General features: G+C 40.3%; 1 protein-coding gene across 3 annotated transcripts; it reads left to right on the top strand.

The window, feature by feature from the left end:
- Positions 1-5358: 5358 nt before the first annotated feature.
- LOC145055476 (chromatin modification-related protein EAF1 B-like) lies at positions 5359-14504 on the top strand. Of its 3 annotated transcripts, none has more exons than XM_079003816.1 (22): positions 5360-5730; positions 6605-6798; positions 6881-6935; positions 7027-7124; positions 7231-8302; positions 8395-8514; positions 8668-8823; positions 8965-9156; positions 9505-9585; positions 9785-9842; positions 9937-10442; positions 10528-10584; positions 10684-10741; positions 10854-10942; positions 11018-11074; positions 11183-11263; positions 11349-11486; positions 11573-11689; positions 11774-11877; positions 11963-12434; positions 12512-13546; positions 13933-14504. In XM_079003816.1, the coding sequence occupies exons 2-21, from the start codon at positions 6653-6655 to the stop codon at positions 13457-13459; spliced, it is 4605 nt and encodes a 1534-aa protein (XP_078859942.1). In that variant the 5' UTR covers positions 5360-5730; positions 6605-6652; the 3' UTR covers positions 13460-13546; positions 13933-14504. The 3 variants fall into 3 exon arrangements, with proteins under 3 accessions (XP_078859941.1, XP_078859942.1, XP_078859943.1); XM_079003817.1 differs by having other exon boundaries at positions 11777-11877; XM_079003815.1 differs by having other exon boundaries at positions 5359-5730; positions 11573-11877.
- Positions 14505-22530: the final 8026 nt, after the last annotated feature.

The following is a 22530-nucleotide window of genomic DNA, read 5'->3' on the forward strand; positions in this document are numbered from 1 at the left end:
ATGCTTTGAGAGCAAGTAGATAGCAGTTAGGAGCTCATGAGAGTAGAGTACTCGTAATCCAGGATTCAAGGAGGAGGACTTGGAGTGAATGTTGATGCGGTGTGGTCAGTAGTATTGGGCCCGTACTACTGAAGACACCAGATCAATGGGCATTCCAAGTAAGAATCTTTTGGACAACGGAGGACGAGCAGGGTTGCATCATCGGGTATGAGTATGTTCGATCGGGTCTCTGATAATTATTGTTGTATTTCAGAGGCATCATGGTTGGGACTCGACACACACCTGAGAGCAGTGGTGTCAGCGACGACGAGATCCGTCGATTGATTCACGAGGAGGTGGCTGCTGCCATCCGGACTGAGATTCCTGAGATGTTTGGTGACATCAAGACCACATTGATTGAGACTTTTGATGAGTGGTATGAAGCGCTGACTGAGGCTGTTGCAGCTGCAGCTACTGCTGCTGTTGCTGCTGCCAGACCTCAGGGAGGTGACTCGTTGTTGTTTCGAGAGTTCAGCAACACGAAGCCACCAGAGTTCGATGGGACGCAGGACCCGATTGCCGCTATGAGATGGATATCTGAAATCGAGGGATGTTTCTATACGTGTTCTTGTCCAGAGCACTTGAGGGTTCGGTTCGCCCTGAACCAGCTCCGCTTGGGAGCGAAGGATTGGTGGAAGTTCGTGACGGCGAACTTCACTTTGGCTGAGATTTCTGAGGTAACCTGGGAGAGGTTCACCGTTATGTTCAGAGAGGAGTATGTTCCTCCGGTGGAGAGGGAACGATTGATTCAGGATTTCTTGACCCTTAAACAGGGTACTGATTCTGTGGCAGTGATCACCAGGAAGTTTCATGATAGGGCGATGTTTTGCCCTGAGCAGGTGTCATCTGAGCAGGCTCGTATGAGCCGTTATCTAAGTGTGTCGAGGAGAGACATTTGGGAGTTTGTGGCGAACTCGACTTACCAGACATTTGCTGAGCTTCGGGAAAATGCTCGGAAGAGGGAGATTGAGTTGGAGACTCAGGCCAGGGAGGAGGCCGAGTCACAGAGGGCGGATCGGCGACCGACTCAGTCTCAGTCGGCAGCCAAGCGGGCTAGACCCGCTGATTCGAGTTCTGGGGGCGCGAAGGGCCGCACTTGTGGGAAGTGCGGTAAGAGTCATGAGGGGTCGTGCAGGGCTGGAGTATGCTACAAGTGTGGGAAGGAGGGGCATATCGCGAGGGATTGCCCCAAGGGATTTTCGGTTTGCTTTCATTGCAACCAGACCGACCATCGGAAGGCTGAGTGCCCTCAGCTTCTTCAGGGGTTAGCGCAGGGATCTGCGCCTGCTGCTAGGGCTACCGAGGTTCGGCTAGTGAAGGCCGAGGCCCCGAAGGCTTGTGGGAGAGCATTTCAGTTGACTGCGGAGGAGGTCCACGCGGCGGCCGGTGTTGTGACTGGTATGTATTCTCTTTTCATCTTTTTTTTAGTTGAGTTTTTATGCTTATATGATGATGTGCGTAGGTACTTTTCTTGTGACCTTTCAGGGTTGGATTTGGGTGCCGTATGCAGGCGGGGCGTGCACCACTTTGATGGAGGAGGCGCACCGATCGAGATTCTCGATCCATCCCGGGGCCACTAAGATGTATCGATCTGAAGAAAGATTATTGGTGGCCCTGTATGAAGAGGGATGTTACATGGTTTGTTGAGAGGTGCTTGGCCTATCGCAGGGTTAAGGATGAGCACCAGCGTCCGCACGACAAGTTGCACCCACTTGAGGTTCCCCAATGGAAATGGGAACATATTTCCATGTACTTTATCACCAAATTGCCAAGGACCACGAGAGGGTGTCGATGCGATTTGGGTGATTGTCGACCGACTGACGAAGAGCGCTCACTTCCTTGCTATCAGTGAGAGCTCTTCTGCAGAGAGATTGGCAGAGTTGTATGTAAGGGAGGTGGTATCGCGACATGGAGTACCGATCTCGATTGTGTCGGATCGAGATGTACGTTTCACTTCCAGGTTCTGGAAGAAGTTCCATGAGGAGTTGGGTACGAGACTGCATTTCAGTACCGCTTAACACCCGTAAACGGACGGACAGAGTGAGCGGACGATTCAAACGCTCGAGGACATGCTTAGGGCATGTGTGTTGGAATTTGGAGGAAGTTGGGACACGTATCTGCCATTGGCTGAGTTTTCTTATAACAACAGCCACCATTCAAGTATTGGTATGCCTCCCTTCGAGTTGTTGTATGGGAGGAGATGTCGGACTCCCATTTGCTGGGGAGAGGTAGGGCAGCGCGTGATGGGCAGCACTGAGATAGTGCTTCAGACGACCGAGCAGATACAGCAGGTTAGACAGAGGTTGTTGACGGCTCAAAGTCGCCAGAAGAGTTATGCGGATAGGTGACGATCCGAGCTTGAGTTCCAGGTGGGAGACTACGTACTCTTGAAAGTGTCTCCTTGGAAAGGAGTGATTCGATTCAGGAAGAGGGGCAAGCTGGGGCCCCGATATATTGGGCCATTTAGGGTGACTGCGAGGGTGGGCATGGTAGCATATCGGTTGGAGCTACCTGTGAAGTTAAGCCAGATTCATGATACCTTCCTCGTGTCTCGGTTGACGAAGTGTATAGCCGACGAGTCGACGGTGGTGCCGCTGGAGGATATTCAGGTGGATGCGATCTTGATTTATGCTGAGAGACCAATCACGATCCGGGATTGGAAGATCAAGGTTCTGAGAAACAAGGAGGGGTCCCTGGTTCAGGTCCAGTGGCAACATCGGAGAGGGTCCGAGCTGACTTGGGAGCTGGAGTTGGAGATGCGGGAGCAGCATCCAGAGTTGTTTGTGGAGCAAGACTTCGAGGGCGAAGTCTGATTCTAGTGGAGGAGAATTGTAACATCCGGATTTCCAGGTATTATGTTTGGTCATTTATTATTTTGAGTAAAAGAGAGGGACTCGATGAGTTGAGGCGTAGACTCGTCGAGTAGGATAACGTGTACTGACTGGATTAATGAACGGACTCGATGAGTCGGAAAAAGGTGGACTCGACGAGTCCGCGCTGTGGATTGAAACCCTAATTCTCGGGGTCTGTGCCCTATTTAGAGGCCTTTATGGCCTCCATTTGCGGCCACTTCACCCCTGAGAAACCCTAGAGAGTAGAGAGATCGTTTGTGGTTCAAGAGGAAGGCTAATTCACCATTTCTTGTGTGTTTTAGCAAGAAGGAAGGAGGTAGAACAAGCTAAGCGGGTTGAGGAGCTTGGATCCACTTCTATTTGATCAAAGGAAGCTGTTGGAGGTAACAATCTATGCCATTCTCGTGTTTATAATGATTCTAGTGAAATCTAGGGTTTTCTTTATGCCTCTTTTAGTTGAATCTGGAGTATGTGAGGTCCCAAGGCGAGTTGGTTCATAGATATGGACCTTAAGAGGTCCAGAGAGTCCTTACCACTCTGCTTTATGCCATACCTTTTGAGTTATGAGCCTAGGAGGCCATTTTAGAGTTTATTTCACCAAAAGAAGCTTTAGGTGTGTTGCATGTGTACCAAGATTCGACCTTTATGTGATTATCGTGCTTGGGAAGGTCAAATCTATAGATTAAAGAAGCAGATCTAACCTTAGAAGGTCATTTGAGTATGAACATGGAAGCAACTCGCCGAGTTCATAAGTGGACTCGACGAGTCGAGTCGGGGTTGCCCCGCGATTCGTGACAGGAGGAACCCGTCGAGTGGAAGGATGAGTCGACGAGCCAAGAGAGGCTAGAAGGATTCAGAGGACCCGCATGGACTCGCCGAGTCGCCTATGTGCACTCGACGAGTCGGGTCAAAGTTTGACCGTTGACTTTCATTGACCTTAGGGTTCTGGTCAAGACTGATTCAAGAGAGTTCAGAGAGGGGTAGAATAGCCTTATACCAAATCTTTAGAGATGAGACTATGAGAGAGTATTGATCGGGGATGTTATTTGAATGATAGGAGGAGGCTAGGTCGGGACGTTGAGCACGAGAGTTTATCCGACTTCGTTGAGGTGAGTCTTCTCACTATACTGTATATGGAAGGGTACCTATGTGTGACCGGAAGGTCTTGTATGCTATGAGATGTATGTGCTATATGTTGCTATGTGATGTGTATGTGTTATGTATGTTATGTATGATAAGGACTGGAAGGTCAAGATGTTATGGACCGGAAGGTCAAGATGACATGGACCAGAAGGTCAGGAGGTTACGGACCCGTGGATTAGTCGACTCGCAAAGTGTGTCTGAACCTTGACTCTATAGGAGGGAAAAAAACAGTGCCAAATCATCACTGATGTGGACTTACTTAGCAAAAAGAACGTCGTTTTATGTAGGAGGCAAGATTGTGACGGTCCAATATCGCTCCCTTATAAAAACCAAGCTCCAGTGTCCTAAAATGACAAAAACCAAAAGATTGTTACCCTAATTCTACAAAAATCCTCATATGCCTTATACCCTAATGGTCAACAATGCAGTCATCTACAAAGTATAAACTATAGTATTTTTTAATATTTATTTTTTCGAAGTGGTCGCCTCTATATAAGTTGTGTCTTTTTTTTTTTTTTGTTTTTTACGAGTTTCACATGATAGATGGTTATAATGTGAGCTATAATCATTATTATTATTTTTTCGACATAAATCTTTTGAGATTTTTAGATGCTTTTAGCTATTAGTTTTTACGGGAAAAACTAAAAAAAAAATCGTTCGACATTATGATGTTATAACTTTTAGACTATGTTTGACGTACTGACTGAAAAGCTAGCTAATAGTTGAAAAACTAACTATTAGCTGAAGAGCTAGCTACTAACTGATTAAAAATGACGTTTGGTAAAAACTACCTGATAAACTAGCTGAAAGATATAAAATGACATAAAATGTCATTTAGAAGAATATGATGTTTATAATTAATTAAGGGCGTATTTGAATTTTTTTAGAAAAGCTCATGAAAAGTTAGTCAAAGTAGTTTTTTAAAAAATTAGCTTTTAAGTTACTTTTTGGTTTGCCAAATATGACAAAATAAAAAAAAATAAAAATATAAACTAGCTGTGGTGAACCAAACATAACATTATTCTAAACAAAAAAAACTCATAATTTAAAAATTACTTTAAATAGCTATTAAACCTTTTTAATTTTAAATATGATTAATTACTTTTACAAACACTCATCTACGATTAATTAAATACTATGAGCTTATAGTATTTAGTTTCTAAAACTCACCGAAAAAAGTGATATATGAATTTGGAAGATTAGGAAAAGGAGATTGAGTAACCATCTTGAAAAGCAATTCCGCAAAAGTCAAAGAATCACGAACCGAATCAATCAACATTGAAAGATGAAAAACAATGAAAATAACCCGGCCCAAATCGTTTGCATTTGCAGAGGTCCAGCCCACTATTCACAGAGAGGACGAAGTAGTTTTTACAAATCTTAGAGAGAGAAAGCTTAAGAGAGAGAAGATCGAGCTCGAAGAAGAACCAGAGCAAACATTTTAAACATTTGTATACACAAATCTACATACCGAAGAAACGCATGTATATTAGGCATGTATTATCTTGTGAGTGATTAGGGTTTCCAATTTCAAAAAAGGGTGAGTTCAATCATATGATATCGTGTCCTGTATTTCTAGGGCAAAAAATTCCTTTGATTTTTAAAAATTGGTGCAACTTATATCGAAGGAAAAGCGTAATAGGAGGGATAAAAGTTTTGTAAGCTTGAAATTGTTGCAGAGCTCCTGGGAATTCAGGTATTTCTCGCAGAAACCCTAGAATTGGACGTAATGTTATGTGCTGTGTAAACCCTAGACACGGGACTATATGGGATTTTCTTTTAGGGTTTATTGTAGGGCAGTGAGTTTGAGATTATGCAATTGCAGTGCCATATTGGTGCAATTTGATTGAATGCATGCCTTAAACTTGATCAAATGCCAAGTGACTGAACTAGGGTTGTTCTGTTTTATCATTTTTATTTCGAGCATGGTGTGTTTTATAATGCTATTTGTCATTAAAGCCTCTCAAATGAGATTATGAATGTTTATAATAGATAGCTATTGCACATGGTCATGGAGTGTAGTGAACAATGGGGTTGCATTGGTTGGGGTTTGCAGATCACTCATATAAGTTGTGTTCATTTGAGTTTATTTAGGTCGTGGTTCACTATGACTAGTTAAGTGGACTTGAACTCCTTGATTGGATGTGGCTAATCAATAAATATTCTTTTTTGGGTTAGCAAAACGATTTATGTTATGTTTATACCAATAATGACACAATATTTTAGAAAATTTCCTAGTTTGTTTGCTTTGTTCATCAACATCATTCAATGCTAGAAATGTTGGGCCCATAGATACTACATGTGAGGTCATTTATCTTTCTTTCCTCATGTGAAATCAATCACCAGATGAGATATAACTTCCTATTTTGGCTCCTTTACCTCCCACTTTCGCTAGGAACACATGATTTGTTAATACAAACATATTCCACAATACATTAGTGATTAGCCTTCATCTGCTTAGGTCTTCCAAGACTCGAGTAATATATCATTAGCATTTTTTTTTGTGTGGGAACATGTAATATCTGTATGGTCATTCTCTTCTCTCTTTCTCTCCCTGTATTTCTATTTAGTTCTTGAAATCAATGGGAGAGAAACGCTTCTAGGTTATTATAGTGGGAATGCATGGATGTGCTTCAGGATCTCTGCTTTTAGTCAATGCTGGGGTTGATTCCATGGGAGGAGTTATTGATGGTGGAGTTGAAATCTCTTCTGCACCATCTCCTCACCAGTCATCAGATCTTGAGAAAACACAAGCAGAGCTTAGGTGGAACCACTGTTCTTTGTGTTTTCTTTGATTTCCTTTTTCTTTCTTTTAATTAAGCTCACAGTTTATAAATATATTGCAGGGAGACATTCAGTGCTGCTGAAAAATATAGAAGAGAATTAGAGTTTTTACAGAAGGTATGGCAACTTTTTCGTACATTGGTAGATTCTATTGTATGTTTGAAGCATTTTATCTTTAAGAATATGATAATTTGTTTTCTATTTACAGGGTGGTGATCCATTAGACTTGAAAGTTGGAACTGCAGCATCAATTAGCCTGCAGTCCACCTCGCTGACAGATCAACATCCTGAGCAGTTTGTAACAAGGTTTATTTATGTCTATCATTTAATGAGGCAATGGTTATATTACTCATTTTCTGTAATATCATCATCATGATTAATAAACTTACTCTTTTCTTTCATGGTATCATAGTGAAGTGAAAGGCAGTTTTGCAATAACCGCTTCACCTCATGGAGATTCTGTTGAAAGCAGTGGCAGATTAGGGGCTCTTTCAGTTGGTGAACCAAATAGTGCTGATAATCTTATGTTATTTGATGGAAACAATAAGTTTCGTGAAGTTGAAAGAATACTCACCAAAGAATCTGGAGAATCTGTTGCACTTGAACTTCCTAAAAAATCATATGAGCGTAGGATTAGGTCTAGACCAAATCGACATGCTTCCAGGGATACCAAGGGATTGGTGCATAATGTAGAAAATCAAGAGCACAAGCATTTGTCAAATTCCAATTCTTCCAATCCTAAAAGTCCTAATGTTGGCTTAACCCTCAAGAATTTAGGTTCCAACAGTTGTTTAGACATAAAATCAAATGGTACACAGACCCAAATATCTGATACTCAAGAAATCCCACTTTCCATGTCCCCTGTAGAGCCTGGATCTGTGGGGAACATAGAGCAGGAGAAATTGTCAGGCTCTGAGCACCCTCCAGATGTGGATGCAAACACAGTTGATGACCTGTCTTTATTGGGTCAAACAAAGGGTTTTGACTCCAAATCATCATGCTGCCAAACCGATCAAAGTTTAGATGGTAATAGTAAGAATGAAGTGCCAAGTAGTATACAAAATGTTACTTCTAATGGGACTATTGAACTTAATATAGCATCAAAGGAGGCACCATGTATGGAGGGTAGTGGTGTAAATACAGTGAAGGATGATAAGATATTGAGCATCAACAATGATAACAATGAGATTGATCCTAAAGTTAAGGAAGAGGAAGAAGGTTTGAAGGAATCTGAATCTGAATCTGCCTTGCAACATGAGTTGAAGAAGTCTGTTTGCTCTACAGGTATTGATTTAGATGGCTGCACTACTTCAGAAATAGAAAGAAATCCTCTAGGTACAGATTGCACCTTGCTTCAAGAGTCTACATTGTCCCTTCGGTGTTCAATTGATGATGCAGAGCAAAACGTGTGTTCTCAAAACAATCTGAAATTGGCAACAAAGGAACATGAAGACTCGATTTTAGAAGAGGCACGGATTATAGAGGTCTGATCTTCTTGTTCTCCTTGTTTTATAAAGTTATGACCTTTGATCTGTATCATGTACGAGTCTCCTTATTTGAGATTATTTGTAAACAGGAAAAACGTAAGAGGATAGCTGGATTAACAGTTGGAATCTTTAAATCAGAGAGTAATCATACGTCACATTGGCATTTTGTCCTTGAAGAAATGTCATGGCTGGCTAATGATTTTGCACAGGTATAATTTTGTTATTGATCTCTAATGTTGACCTTATGATGTATCTTCCCCCTTTGCACTTTGAAGTGGATTATATTATTTAACTAACATGCATTTTCATTTTCTAACCCTTCATTTTTACAACATATAGTTTCTGGTTTGTTGTTTATGCAGGAACGCCTTTGGAAGGTAACTGCAGCTGCTCAAATTTCTCAGAGAGCTGCTTATACTTCAAGGGTCAGATTCCAACAGCAAAATTCTTTACGGATGCAAAAAAAAGTTGCTCATACTTTGGCAGAAGCTGTCATGGAGTTTTGGCACACACTGCAGGTGAATTAATAAGCTCTCAGATGATACTTTATTTAGAAAAATCAACTACTCATACTTTAGCAACCATTACAAACTGTCTGTATGATTGATGGTAGTCCCAAAGTTTCTCAAATTTGTCTTATTAATGTTACATTTTGACAGGTGAAATGCCATGGATTGGAGTTAGAGGGTACTAAAAAAGACTCTATGGTTGGACTTGATCAGTATGGGATGAGATTCTTGGAGTATAATAACTCCAATGCTCAGTACAACTCAGCTCAAGCGCCTGTTACTCCTGATAGGATATCTGATCTTGGCATCACAGATGTTTCATGGGAAGATAATTTGACAGAAGTATGCTACCTACCTTCACAGTTAACATATATTACACCACGCTTATGCAAGAAATAACAACATACTTTCATATAATAGTAATAGGAAAAAAATGAAAAGTAAGATGCTATAATAAACAAATCAATGAAAGAACGTTGCTATTTTTTGCATTTAACCTTTTTAGCTAATTGCCATTGCTACACAACTACATTGGTAGAAATAAAGTTGAATGATCTCTACTTCCATATTTTAGACAAGATAAGCATGTGAATTGTGAAGGATTCTATTTCCTAGGGAAACAATGTTTGTCTATTTTGCCTGTTTTTCCTTTTTTATTCTATTAACATAATTAAGTGTTTTTGTACACAGGAGAACCTATTTTATATAGTCCCACCTGGTGCAGTTGAGGCCTATAGAAAAACTATCGAATCTCATTTGCTACAATCTGAGGTAAAAACATATTTAGATGTCCTTATATTATTTACAATCTTCCATTTTTTGGTAAATTGTCGCCTTAATGTATAGTCATGTGCCCGTTGTTTTTTGTATTGGTTTTGGTCAAATGAAATCCGCTTTTTGAATATTGGAAGGGCATTTTAGGTATTTGAATAATATTAAGTGTCTAATGATGTATGTTGCTCTTTTGTAGAGAACTGGCAGTAGCATGCAAGAGGAAGTGGATGTCAATGGGTATGATGATGTTGCAGGTATTATAAAATTTCCATGCAAGTTACATACATACCTCTTTATTTAGCAAATCAATTGAGTAAAATTCTAACCATGTTGCCTTTAAATCTCAAGATAATACACTTGAAGAGGATGAAGGAGAAACAAGTACATATTATCTGCCAGGGGCATTTGAAGGTAGCAGGATGTCAAAACCCACTCAGAAGAAAAGGAAACAGAACCAGCCCTTCAAGTCATATGTTGGAAGACCATATGAGACAGGGGCAGATTTGTCATTTCCACAACCCCTTGAAAGAAATATTGGGACCCAACCTTCTGTGATAAGTGGGAAACGACCTGCCACCAGTATTAATGTTTCAATTCCCACAAAACGTGTACGCACTGCTTCCAGGCCGAGGTTTACTGGAGCTTCGGGTTATAATAATAATAATAATAATCAGGCACCAAATAGAACAGATGCTTCAAGTGGTGATACCAATTCCTTTCAGGATGAACAAAGTTCTTTACATGGTGGGTATCAAATACCAAATAATATGGAAGCAGAATCAGTTGGAGACTATGAAAAGCAGCTGCACTTTGACATGACTGAAGTATCAAACAGACCCAAAAAGAAAAAGAAGGCAAAAAACCTAAAACCTCAAAATATTTCATTGAGATGACACTATTCACTCTGACTTTTAATTTTATATATCATGGCAATTGCAGGGTTCCACATTTGACCACCGATGGCAGCTTGATTCTAATTTTCAGAATAATGAACAGGTAATTTCTATTGTTTTCTTTTTGGTTAGGGATCCTCTCTTATTATTCTTTAGGATTTGACATCCATAATAACATTCTTGAATGTCCACTGAATTGCAGAAGGAGCACTCAAAGAGGAGGTTGGATACACGCCAATTTGATTCGAATGGAAACAGTGGTATACCTCTTTCTCTCTGAATTTTTTGGTTCATTTTGAATAATGATTTGGTGTCTTTTTTCATCTTAATCAACATCATATTGATTTGATTATTTTTTTGTTTATTCTTCAGTGGGTTCTCAGATGAGTAATATGTCCAATCCCAATAAGTTCATGAAATTACTTGTGCGTGATCGTGGTAGGAAAGCTAAATTGCTTAAGGTATTATCAGGTCATAAATCTTGAAAAAGTTATTATGATGCTTTTTCTTGTGCTCTAATCTTTTTCTCTTTGCAGACCCCTGTAGGGCAGCAGCAAGGTTCAGGAAGTCCATGGTCATTATTCGAAGATCAGGTTACATTACTCTCTCTATATATATTTTTTTTCTTTTTTACACAAAAAAAAAAATCTGTTTGCAACTATATATATCTGAACCATATAAACAACTCTTTGACACCTCAGGCCCTTGTTGTGCTGGTTCATGATATGGGTGCCAACTGGGAACTTATAAGTGATGCCATCAATAGCACTTTGCAATTTAAGGTAACTACTTTCTGGATGTAGTTTTGGTATCTTTTTTTTTAGATATAGTTAAAATATTTATTAAAACTGTTTTTTTATGTTGAAGTGCATTTCTCGTAACTCAAAAGAATGCAAAGAGCGTCATAGAATATTAATGGATAGGAACTCCGGCGATGGTGCTGATAGTGCTGAGGATTCAGGCTCATCTCAACCTTATCCTTCCACTTTGCCAGGCATCCCAGAGGCAATATTTTTATTTTTATTTTTATTTTTATATTTTCTTTTTATGATTGTCATTGAGGTTGATGGTTGGTTTTGTATCTGACACAGGGAAGTGCAAGACAATTGTTTCAACGGTTGCAGGGACCCATGGAAGAAGACACACTCAAATCACACTTTGAAAAGATTATTGTGATTTCAAGAAAACTACATTATAAAAAGTCACAGGTGACTTTTTATTTATTTATTTATTTAGTACTTGAGAGTTTTGAAAATCATCTACTTTTTTCTGATTCTTGTTTTCTGCCAAAGAAGGATAATCATGATCCAAAACAACTCCAGCAACCTCATGGCTCACATGCACTTGCTCTTTCTCAAGTCATCCCAAATAACCTCAATGGTGGACCTGTCCTCACGTAAGTTTAATGTTTGTTTGTTTGGATCACTATTATTTTTGTAAATGATCATAATCTGTTTGAATTATATCTCATGAACATGAAGGCCACTTGATCTGTGTGAACCGATTTCATCCACCCCGGATTTTCTTCCTGTTAATTATCAAGCTCCGCATACGGGTGCACCAATGGTTCCTGGGTCAACCCCAGCTCCCTCACTACCCTCTTCTAATTTGGTGTTCAGCAGTCATTTATCCTCCACTCCATCTGGTCCAATTAGTCCCTCTGTTAGTGTTAGGGAAGGAAGATATGGGATCCCTAGACCAGGAATGGATGACCAGCATCGAATGCAACAATACAATCAAATGTTGTCTGCAAGGAACATGCAGCCTTCAACTTTACCTTTACCTCATTCCGATCGAGGTGTTCGTGGTATGCTGCCAGGTGTCATGAATGGTATGAACAGAGGGATGATGATGACAAGACCACCCCCACTTCAAGGAGTTAATAACTCCAACCCCCAATCTATGATGAGTACCAGTCAAGTAAGATCTCGTGAGGCTGTGCATATGATACGGGTGAGAGTGGATTCTAGCATTTTGATTTGTTAAATTACGTGTTACTATATATGACTTTGTGATGTTTTATTAAACAGAATCCTGATCATCAGAGGCAAATCATGGTACCAGATGCTCAGATGCAAGTATCACAAGGTGGGACCACTCAAGGAATTCCCGCGTATCCATCTGGAATTGCTTCTTTCCCTCAACCACCTGTCCAGCCATACCCCCACATGCCAACTACCAATTCTCATCCACATCCACATCATCTTCAAGGACCATCACAAAATCCAGCTTTTGGAATGCGGTTGATGAAAGAGAGACAACTCCAGCAACAACGCTTGCGACAACAGCATTTTGCTGCGTCCAATCCCGTGACGCCACATGGACAACCACAGCTTCCAGTTTCCTCCCCTCAAAGTCAAAGCAGCAGCGCGCAATCCTCACCGGTGACTCAACAACTGCAAAAACCAGCATCCGCTGGGCTTGTGCGTAACCCTCAGACCGGCGCTGGCGGCAATACAGTGAAGCCGCAGCGGCGTCCGCCACAGCAGTTCCAACCACCTGGCGGCAGGCCACAGCTGGCGGCTAAAGTTGTGAAAGGAGTAGGAGGTGGAAGCGGAAGAGGAACGGCTGGGGATAATGGGTTTGTTGCAGAGAAAGGTGAGATGCATCATCATATGGTGCAAAGTGGACCATCTGTGAAGAGATTACCTGGTCAACCTCAGCCACAGCAAAAGGTGAAGCTGGGGATGGGGAGTCAAAGTCAACTGACAGCTGCTCAAAAGATTGTACTGCAGAATAGAAAAGTAAATCCTTCTGATTCACCTGCAAGCAAGCTGCAAGCTAGAGGAGCAACTCTGCCTCTGCCTTTAACCAAACCCAACTCTCAGACATCTTGTGATGATTCTGGGGATCCAAATAGGAAGGTTGAATTTGAAACACCTGAAACTCAAACTGAAACAACAACCAGTGCAAGTGCAGAACATGCGGTTAACCTTAAACAACAATCTTCATCAGACAGCAGCCGTCTACATAGCTAATGCTAATCACCTGCCCTGGCCCACTAATTTTAGATCAGGCCATTCAGATTGAGCCGGCTGCTGTTCACATGTAATACCAATGTACAGGTTTGTTTCACCTCACCTTTTTTTTCTCCAACTACATTGCAATATTCCATAGACACAGGTTGGACTAATGAGACAGAAATTGCAATTTTATAGCTTTACCAGATTAAGGGGTTGTTTCTATTTCTTTTTGACTCACCGAGCTTAATCTAGACACATGGCTGTTCCTTATTTGACTTAATCTATACAGCATGACATAACAGATTAAACCAAAAAACCTGGTTTAATCTATTCTGATACACACTCTTTACCTATTTGTTTTTCTACTTTTTCCTCTTATGTTAAAATTGATGAATATTATTTGTTAGATTGCAAGGGTAAAATGGTGATTGAAATGTTGTGTAAGATATCTCATTATATGAGTGGGTGATTCTTAATCTTTGTTGCAGATGACGTTCATAGTTGCATTCCATCAGGCGGTTAGTAGGAAGATGAAAACAGGCTGCACTGCAATATTGTTTTCGATTGAAATATCAAAGTAGAGGGGGTTAACCAGAGTAATGTTGGCAGGCAGGGGTAATTGTGGAATTTTGTATATAGGATCTCTCAGTCTCAGTGTTTGATGAGAGAGCCACGCCATGGAGAGGGATGGAGAAAGATATAGAGGTATGTGTGTACATAGTTTCTTCCCATCCCTCCTTTCCTTTGTTAAAAGATTTTGTTTATTTCTCTCATATTTTTGGAACCCATTGTATTAACTAATGCCCCTTTAGTAGTAGCACTAGTAACAGTAGTAGGGGTATAGTTGTCATTGTTGTTGGCCAAACCAAAGCCTAAGCCTGAGGTGGGGTGGGGTGGGGTGGGGGAATTTTGTAAATACTGCTAGTCGTTTTAGTGTGTAAATGCATGCAGATCAATGTTGTGTTACATTACATGATATCTTTGTTGCTGTAACTTCTTGTTTACAATCGACTTTTTTCCACATGATGAAATAGTAACAGTTAGGGCGTGTTTTATTTTATTTTATTTTTTTTTCTGAGAACGTGAGAACCATTTGAGTGTATTGGATCAAAAAAAAAAACGGTTGTGATTGAGACTTTTTTGCTATATTTTATAAATTTAAAGCTTATTAATTTAATTAGTGGTTTGACACGAGGGTAAAGCTGTCAAAATGTATGAGTTTATTTTAAGAAACATGGCTGTCACGTATTATGTACTAGGAGTTCCATTCCACGTAGTATTAATAAGTTTAATTACATAAAAGGGTGTACCTGTGGTTTGTTAACAGAAATGTAAAAGCGTTTTTTAAAATTTGTTACGTGTAAAGGAGTATGTCAAAAGAACGAATTATATAAAAACATTAATAAACAAAGCTACAAAAAATTCGTAAAAAGTTTTGGCAACATCATAAATTTCTTTTGGGAAAAGTGTTTTCATTATAGAATAAAAGTAAATATATTAAAGCAACTATGTTTATTAGAAAAACATCTAAAACAAAGTTATAAAAAAAATTTGGATCTAACTTTGTAAACTATTTGCAATTTACAATAATCGTAGGGATCAGATTTTTAATTTACTCTTATAACTACAAACAATTAGCAAGACACCATTTTGCAAATTTTTAGCAAGAATTAAGGCTCAGTTATTACTTACTAAGAATTAAGGCAACATTTGAATTTGAATAAATAATATATATTCCAATTACGTCTGTAGGTTCTTGAAAACGGACATAATCATTACTCTTACTCGGAATCGTTGTTCCATATGGTTAGGAAACTACAAGGTTTTTGCGTCTTTGTCTAGGTATGATCATGGCCAGAAACTTTAATCACGGCATGTTAATGGTGCCAAGTTTGAAGATAGAAAAGATAATTATGTTGGATACCAAGATAACAATTGTATCTAAAAAAACTTACGCCAAAGTAGATTCATGAAAGTGTGATGAGGCAATGTATACTAATTCCAAGGTGCATGGGAATGATATATGGTTGAAGTGTAATGATTGTGTGTGTGTTTTTTTTGAACGGCAAAAGCTTCGATAAAACTAGCAAAAAGCTAGAAAAAGAGAACAATAATAAAATAGCGACCATAGGGTTTTGCAACCATCTGACCCAATTAATCAAGGTCCTATGTCTATTACTACACCAAAAAAACGACTCAAAAACAATGAAATCAAACAAAGTAGATTTCTTTTGACTATGTTTGCCAAACAACAAATCATTCCAAAAACGCCAAATATACCACCAAGTCACCAAAAAAACACCTTTTAGGATCTCCTTAGCCTCCTTCCATATCTGTAAAGCATCAAACCAGGACAACCATTCTGCATAGGACATAAGAATCGGGATCGGGATATCCCACCACCTGAACACCCGAGAGATCAGATTTAAGGCTATGTGACAAGAGAAAAAATAATATGTGAAGCCAATTCCATACCATTGTCGCAAAGGGAATGCATAATATTAGGAGCATCAATACCCTTCATAGATAAATTAGATCGAATCGGAAGACAATCAAGGGCTAATCTCCAACCAAAGATGTTAATCTTTATTGGCACCAATCTCACCTATCTAGTAATCTATTTAGTCGAAACCAACATCTCTTCTTTAATAAAAAGACGAGCCAAAGCAACAGAGAAACCACCTGAGTCTAGCGTCCAAATCCAACGATCAAGAATTGGAAAAAGAGAAATCGAAGCCATCAATTGTCTATACCTATCCCACTGCTCCTCCTCTATACCCCGTCTTGGCCTTCTACGAAATGAGTGAAAAAAATGACCATGATTGCTACTTCGAATTAATAGACACACTAGGCTCATTTTCTAAGGCGTACAACCTAGGGAAAATAAACTTTAAAGGCCTATCTCCAATCCACAAGTCTTTCCAAAAAAGTGTATGAGCTCCATCCCCCACTTTTCTAAGAAAACAATTAAGCAAACCCACCCCTTTGCTTTGAAGATAAGTGATACTTTTGATAATATCAATCCAAGTCGACCTCCTACTAGGAAGTTTTCTATTCAGAAACCCATGATCTCCGTAGATAGCTCTAAGAACCCGAGACCATAAATCATAATGCATCTGAAGAAATCTCCAAATCCACTTAAACAATAGAGCCATATTAAGCTAAAAGAAACTACTTACCCCCAAACCACCATGCTTCTTCTGAGAACACACCTTATTCCAACTCACCCACGACATCTTTTTCTCATCCATATTGGCCCTTAGGAAGAAGTTACTTCTCAATGACTCCAAGTGTTTAAGAACACCTACCAACACTTTATAAATCAACATAAAAAAGGTTGGAATAGAACCCAAAACTGATTTTAAAAGAGTCAAATGCCCACCAACTGAGAGAGTCTTAACTTTTCAACGAGACAATCTATCTACTATCTTCTGAGTAATGTCTCTCCAAGAATTAATTTTTGCCATATTAGCACCAACCATAACTCCCAAATACAAAGGAAGCTTTCAAAGAAGCACACCCAATAGACGAAGCAATCTCCTCCACCTCTGACTGTTGCACACCAGTACCCAACAATTTGCTCTTCTGAATGTTGATTTTAAGACCAGAAGCCAAATGAAAACATTTAAGAACATGAACATTGTTCTTAAAATTCAAAAGCTTCCAATATCCAATAAAGACCGCATCATCTACATAGAACATGTGTGACAGATAAACTGGCTGGGTATCGCCAAGAATAATGTCGTAAAAAAACCCTGCCCTAACTGCTCTCTTAAAAGAAACATTAAAAGCCTCCATAACCAGGATGAAAAGAAAAGGACATAAGGGATCACCTTGGCAAGGACCTCTAAAGAAACGAAATTCATCAGTGGGATTGCCATTCACCAACACAGAACCCGTAGAAGAAGACAAACAACCTTGAATCCACCTACACCATCGCACCTCGAAACAATTTGCTCTTCTGAAGACAAACAACCCACAGAACTAGTACCCAACAATTTGCTCTTTTGAATGTTGATTTTAAGACCAGAAGTCAAATGAAAACATTTAAGAACATGAACATTGTTCTTAAAATTCAAAAGCTTCCAATATCCAATAAAGACCGCATCATCTACATAGAAGAGGTGTGACAGATAAACTGGCTGAGTATCGCCAATAATAATGTCGTCAAAAAAACCTGCCCCCACTGCTCTCTTAAAAGAAACATTAAAAGCCTCCATAACCAGGATGAAAAGAAAAGGACATAAGGGATCACCTTGGCAAATACCTCTAAAGAAATGAAATTCATCAGTGGGATTGCCATTCACCAACACAGAACCCGTAGAAGAAGACAAACAACCTTGAATCCACCAACACCATCACACCTCGAAACCAAATCGATCCAAAATGTCATCCAAAAAATCCCAACGCACTGATTTATACGCTTTTTAAAAATCAAATTTAAAGATCATCACTTTCTTCTTATTGGCCTTACACCACAAAAAAAGCTCACTAAGAATAAACGGACCATCCAAAAATTGTCTTTAACAAAAGCAGGCTGTTCGACAAAGACAAGATCACCAACCACTAATCTCAATCTATTTGCAAGAATATGCCCAACTATCTTATACCGACAACCAATAAGACTAATGGGACAAAAATCTTTAACAAATTTGGCATATCTACCTTGGGAATAAGGGCTATAAAAGACGAGTTACATCCTTTAGGAAAAATGACCGGAAAAAAGAATTCCAACACGTGCTCTACAAAATCATTCCCGATTAAATACCAGAACTTGCGAATAAAATCAAAAGTAAAGCCATCAGGGCCCAGAGATTTATCTGTACCACACTCCCACAATACCCTTTTAATTTCATCAGGGGTAACCTCCTATTCCAAGATGGAGACATGGTCTCCATTCAACCGAGAAGGAAACTCCACCTCAAATAGAATCCGAGAAGCTCCAAGTGGAGAAAACTGAGAAGCGACTTGATTTAGAAAATGATGAGCAAAAGAATCAATCCATACCCCATTAAAAAGAACCTCCCGAATAGCTAATTGATGACTTTTAATTTAAAATGCCATGAAAATATTTAAACTTTTCGTACGTTGGGCGTACGAGGGTTACGCTTAGCGTACTCGATGTTTATGAAACCCTAATTTTAGGGTGCTGTACCCTATTTAAGGACCTTAAGTCCCCAGGACTGGCCTCTTTACCAGCCCCCAAACCTCCTAAAACCCTAAATCGACCCTTAAGCCTTCATTGTATTGTTCTTGAGCTTTTGAGAAGAATTTGGTGGTTATTTTGCTCTTTATGAAGGAAGTAAAGAATATTGAGGGTGCTTTGCTTGGTGAGGAGTTCATAGATCCAGAATCATCACCCTTTTTGCAAGACTTTGGAGGTATCCAGTTCATACCTTGTGTAATGTCCCAAAAATATGATCAAAAATTTCATTTTTATTTTAAATAAAACAGTATTCCAAAAACATTATCCATACAACCCAAATGAAAATAAGTATCTCAATATCATAACAATCAGAGTGATATCTCAAAAGCGGAATTCATGTGGTGTGAGCGATGCAGTCAACCCGAGCTCTTCCCCTTAGAATCGGAAGTATCTGAAACATAAACCGAAATCCGTAAGTACAAAGCTTAGTGAGTTTCCCAAAATACCACATACCATATGATGCAACCTTGCCTCCGACCGCCTGGATGGTGAAGGTTGGGTTCCTCGGAGAGGAACCTGAAAGGTCACATAGAGAGAAAGCCGTCAGCCGTTCTCCAGGAGGAGGTCTCGGAAAAACGCTCTGACGGTCAAGTTAGTAGTGTATTGGAGAGTGAGGGCTGAGAATCGGGAGATATAGCTTACCCTTCAAGGCAGAGTGGTGATCCTTTTATACTAAGGATCGTCCTCGGTCCGTACAGGGAACAAGGACTGTAGTTCCGACATGATCCGCCGTCCTTATTAGTGAGTCGTGTTCCTCGTTGAGTCAGGTTCAACGATTGGTACAGGTGATAATGCTTTGGATGTGCTCCTTTTCGCCTGGAGCCGTTATCCTTGTCCTATAGTGGAAGGTACCCTTTGGCGACGCCGAGCCTTCTATGCGGTCGCCCCGCTGGGGGGGGGGGGAGGCGCCCGGTAGATGAGGATCTACTGGGGCAGTTGTGTTGGGCCTGGACGGGCCTTTGCTGGAGATCCCTGAATGGAGAGTACCTTTATCCTTAGCCCGCACTGAGGGGCATGTCAACCCGAGCTCTTCCCATTGGAATTGGAAGTACCTGAAACAAAAACTGAAAACCGTAAGTACAAAGTTTAGCGAGTTCCCCAAAATACCACATACCATACAGAATAACACATAATGGGCCCCACCCGACATCGGATCCCATACGACATCTGTCCCCACCCGACATCGAGCCTCGCTCGGCAACAAATCAAGCTCTACCCAAGATACATATAACACATATCAAGTAAACACATATCCATGCAATAATCACAAAGATACATAGCATACAAAAATGGTCATGGGGCCCCGCCCGGTAGGCATATAAGCACATAACACATGCAAGAGTCACGTAGACAGCTAGTATACTAATATAGTATAACCATGGGCCGACATTAGTGCCTTCGACCCGCTAAACCCAGTGAGGAAACTCACCTCAAAATGCTAAATCAAACGGATAATCCCTGGCTACTGATCCGACAAGTCCTCGAGCTATCAATATCAAATAAAATCCAATTAACATTTGGGGCTTTAATCCATAATCGATAAATCCATACTTGGGGTAAAAGACTATTTTAACCATAACCTAAATTGGTCCAAGACTAAGGCCCAATCTCACAATCTAAAAAGCCCAAAAGTCAAATAATCCACCAAGGCCCAATCATGACCCAATTTCCAATTGGTCCCAATCCCTTTTCATGGGCCTTAACCCAAGGCCCAATAATGATCCTAGCTCAGAACTCCCGAATTCAGATGGCCCAACTAAACCTCAATCTTCTAAGCCCAAAACATGGCCCACACTCAAAGCCCAAACTAGAAAACCACCTGACTGAGTAGACGAGGCGTACTCAGCTTGTATGCTAAGCATACTGGCTCAAGGGCTTGTACGTTGCGCGTATGGGCTTGTACGAACAACGTACTCCTCTAGCCTAGCCACCATCTCATTTAAGCTCTTAACCCACTAAGAATTCACTCTAGAATGTAGATCTGACATCCTTGAGCTTGATTACCACGTAAAGTTGCTAACTTTACGTCTAAACATGGCTATATGAAGCTCTTAAGCTCAACAAGGTCTTAATGAGTGACTTCATGCATGCATGAGGCCCTTTACTCCATAAAGTTGGCACCTTTATGATAAAGGAGCCCAAGATAGACCTAGATCTAAAAGGATAAGTCCTTAGGACGTCTTAACTCAACAATCCACCCAAGAATGGCCAAAAACATAACAAATCATCCCCACAAGGGATCTAAACAACTAGAAGTCAAGATGACAACTTGATACCTTAAACGCTTTGCAAAAAGGGTGGTGATTCTAGATCCAAGGCCTTCTCTCCAAGCTAAGCAATTTCAAGTTTCTCCAACTCCTTCAAAATGCACAAAATGAACACCAAAATATCTCCAAGGGCTCAAATACTCAACAATGGAGGCTAAGACTCATTTATAGGGTTTTAGGGATTTAGAGGCTAGTAAAGAGGCCAACTCTAATGAATAAGGTTGTTTATATAGGGTGCAAAACCCCCCAACTAGGGTTTCATTAAAGTCCACGTACGCCCAACATACTAATACGTACGCGCAGCGTACGTGACCTGGGTCCCGGCTCATCATCAACTCAATATGTTAAGCGTACCAAGTGGTACACCACGCATACTGGCTTTACAACTAGTACGCTAAGTGTACCAAGTGGTACACCCCGCGTACTACTTCAGGGACTAAGAATGCACAACTCCAAAAATACAAGGGCCTTAAGGTACATACCAAGGTACAAGCGCTACACCTTGGCTTTTAAATGTATAGATCTATTTATGGAGTTATTTGTTATGCTTTTGGTCCTTTTTTGGGTTGATTTATGTTTAAGACGTTTAAAGGGATTATTCTTCTAAATATGAGCTTATTAGGAGTTACTTAAGCATAAAGGTGCCAACTTTATGAAGTATTGAGTCTCATGCATGCATTAAGTCACATATTAAGTCCTTTTTAAGATTAAGAGCTTCATTTAGCCATGTATGAACGTAAAGTTAGCAATTTTACGTTATAACCCAGCTCATGGAAGCCAGATCGACGTTTTGGAGCAATGTCTTAATGGATTAGAGTTAAAATCGAGTTTTGGCTGAATGGATGAGTACGTTGGGTGTACAAGCAGGTACACTTAGCATACAAGCCCTCAAGCGAGTACGCTGCACATACGTGTTGAGTACGCCATGCGTAGTTAGTCTGATGGGCTTCACATTTTGGGCTTTGAGTTTGGGACATTCTTTTGGGCTTGGATGCTTAGGGCCTTGCTGGGCCATCTGAGTGCAAGTGTTTTGGAATAGGATTATTGATGGGCCTTGGGGTAAGGCCCATGTAAGGGTTTGGGCCTAATTTGGAAAATTAGGCCAAGTATGGGCTTTGAATGATTACTTGGTTTTTGGGCCTTTTGTATTATAGGTTTGGGCCTAAGTCTTGGTCAAAACTAGGTACGGGGTAAAATGGTCTTTTTACCCTAAATATGGACTGATGTTCATGGATTGGAATCTAATTATTAATTGGATGTTATTTGGTATTGATAGCTCGGGGATTCGTCGGATATCAGCCAGAGACTTAGTCGTGTGATTCAACAGTTGAGGTGAGTTTCCTCACCGGGTTTAGCAGGTCTAAGGCACCAATGCCGACCCTTATTATTTATGTTAGGATTCTAGGAGGTTGCGTGATCCTTGCATGTGATATGCGTTGCTATATATAGCGGGCGAGGCTCGATGTCGGGCGAGGCCCGATGACTGTATCGTATGCTATTGTTTTATGATCATTGTATGTGGTAGTATGATTATTTGATATATGTCTATGTGTATAGTGGGCGGGGACTGAGAATAACAGATATGTATACCGAGCGGGGCTCGATGCCGGGCC

This window comes from Lactuca serriola, chromosome 5 (genome assembly GCF_051521515.1).
Source record: "Lactuca serriola cultivar US96UC23 chromosome 5, Lser_US96UC23_V15, whole genome shotgun sequence".
NCBI classification, from domain to species: domain Eukaryota; kingdom Viridiplantae; phylum Streptophyta; class Magnoliopsida; order Asterales; family Asteraceae; genus Lactuca; species Lactuca serriola.

Excerpts from the sequence above, each read along its gene's own strand:
- LOC145055476 (XM_079003815.1), top strand. The coding sequence starts at position 6,653 with ATGCATGGATGTGCTTCAGGATCTCTGCTTTTAGTCAATGCTGGGGTT. Across the intron at positions 8,303-8,394 it reads AAGAGGCACGGATTATAGAG|GAAAAACGTAAGAGGATAGC; the intron begins GTCTGATCTTCT and ends ATTTGTAAACAG. Across the intron at positions 10,443-10,527 it reads GACCCAAAAAGAAAAAGAAG|GGTTCCACATTTGACCACCG; the intron begins GCAAAAAACCTA and ends TGGCAATTGCAG.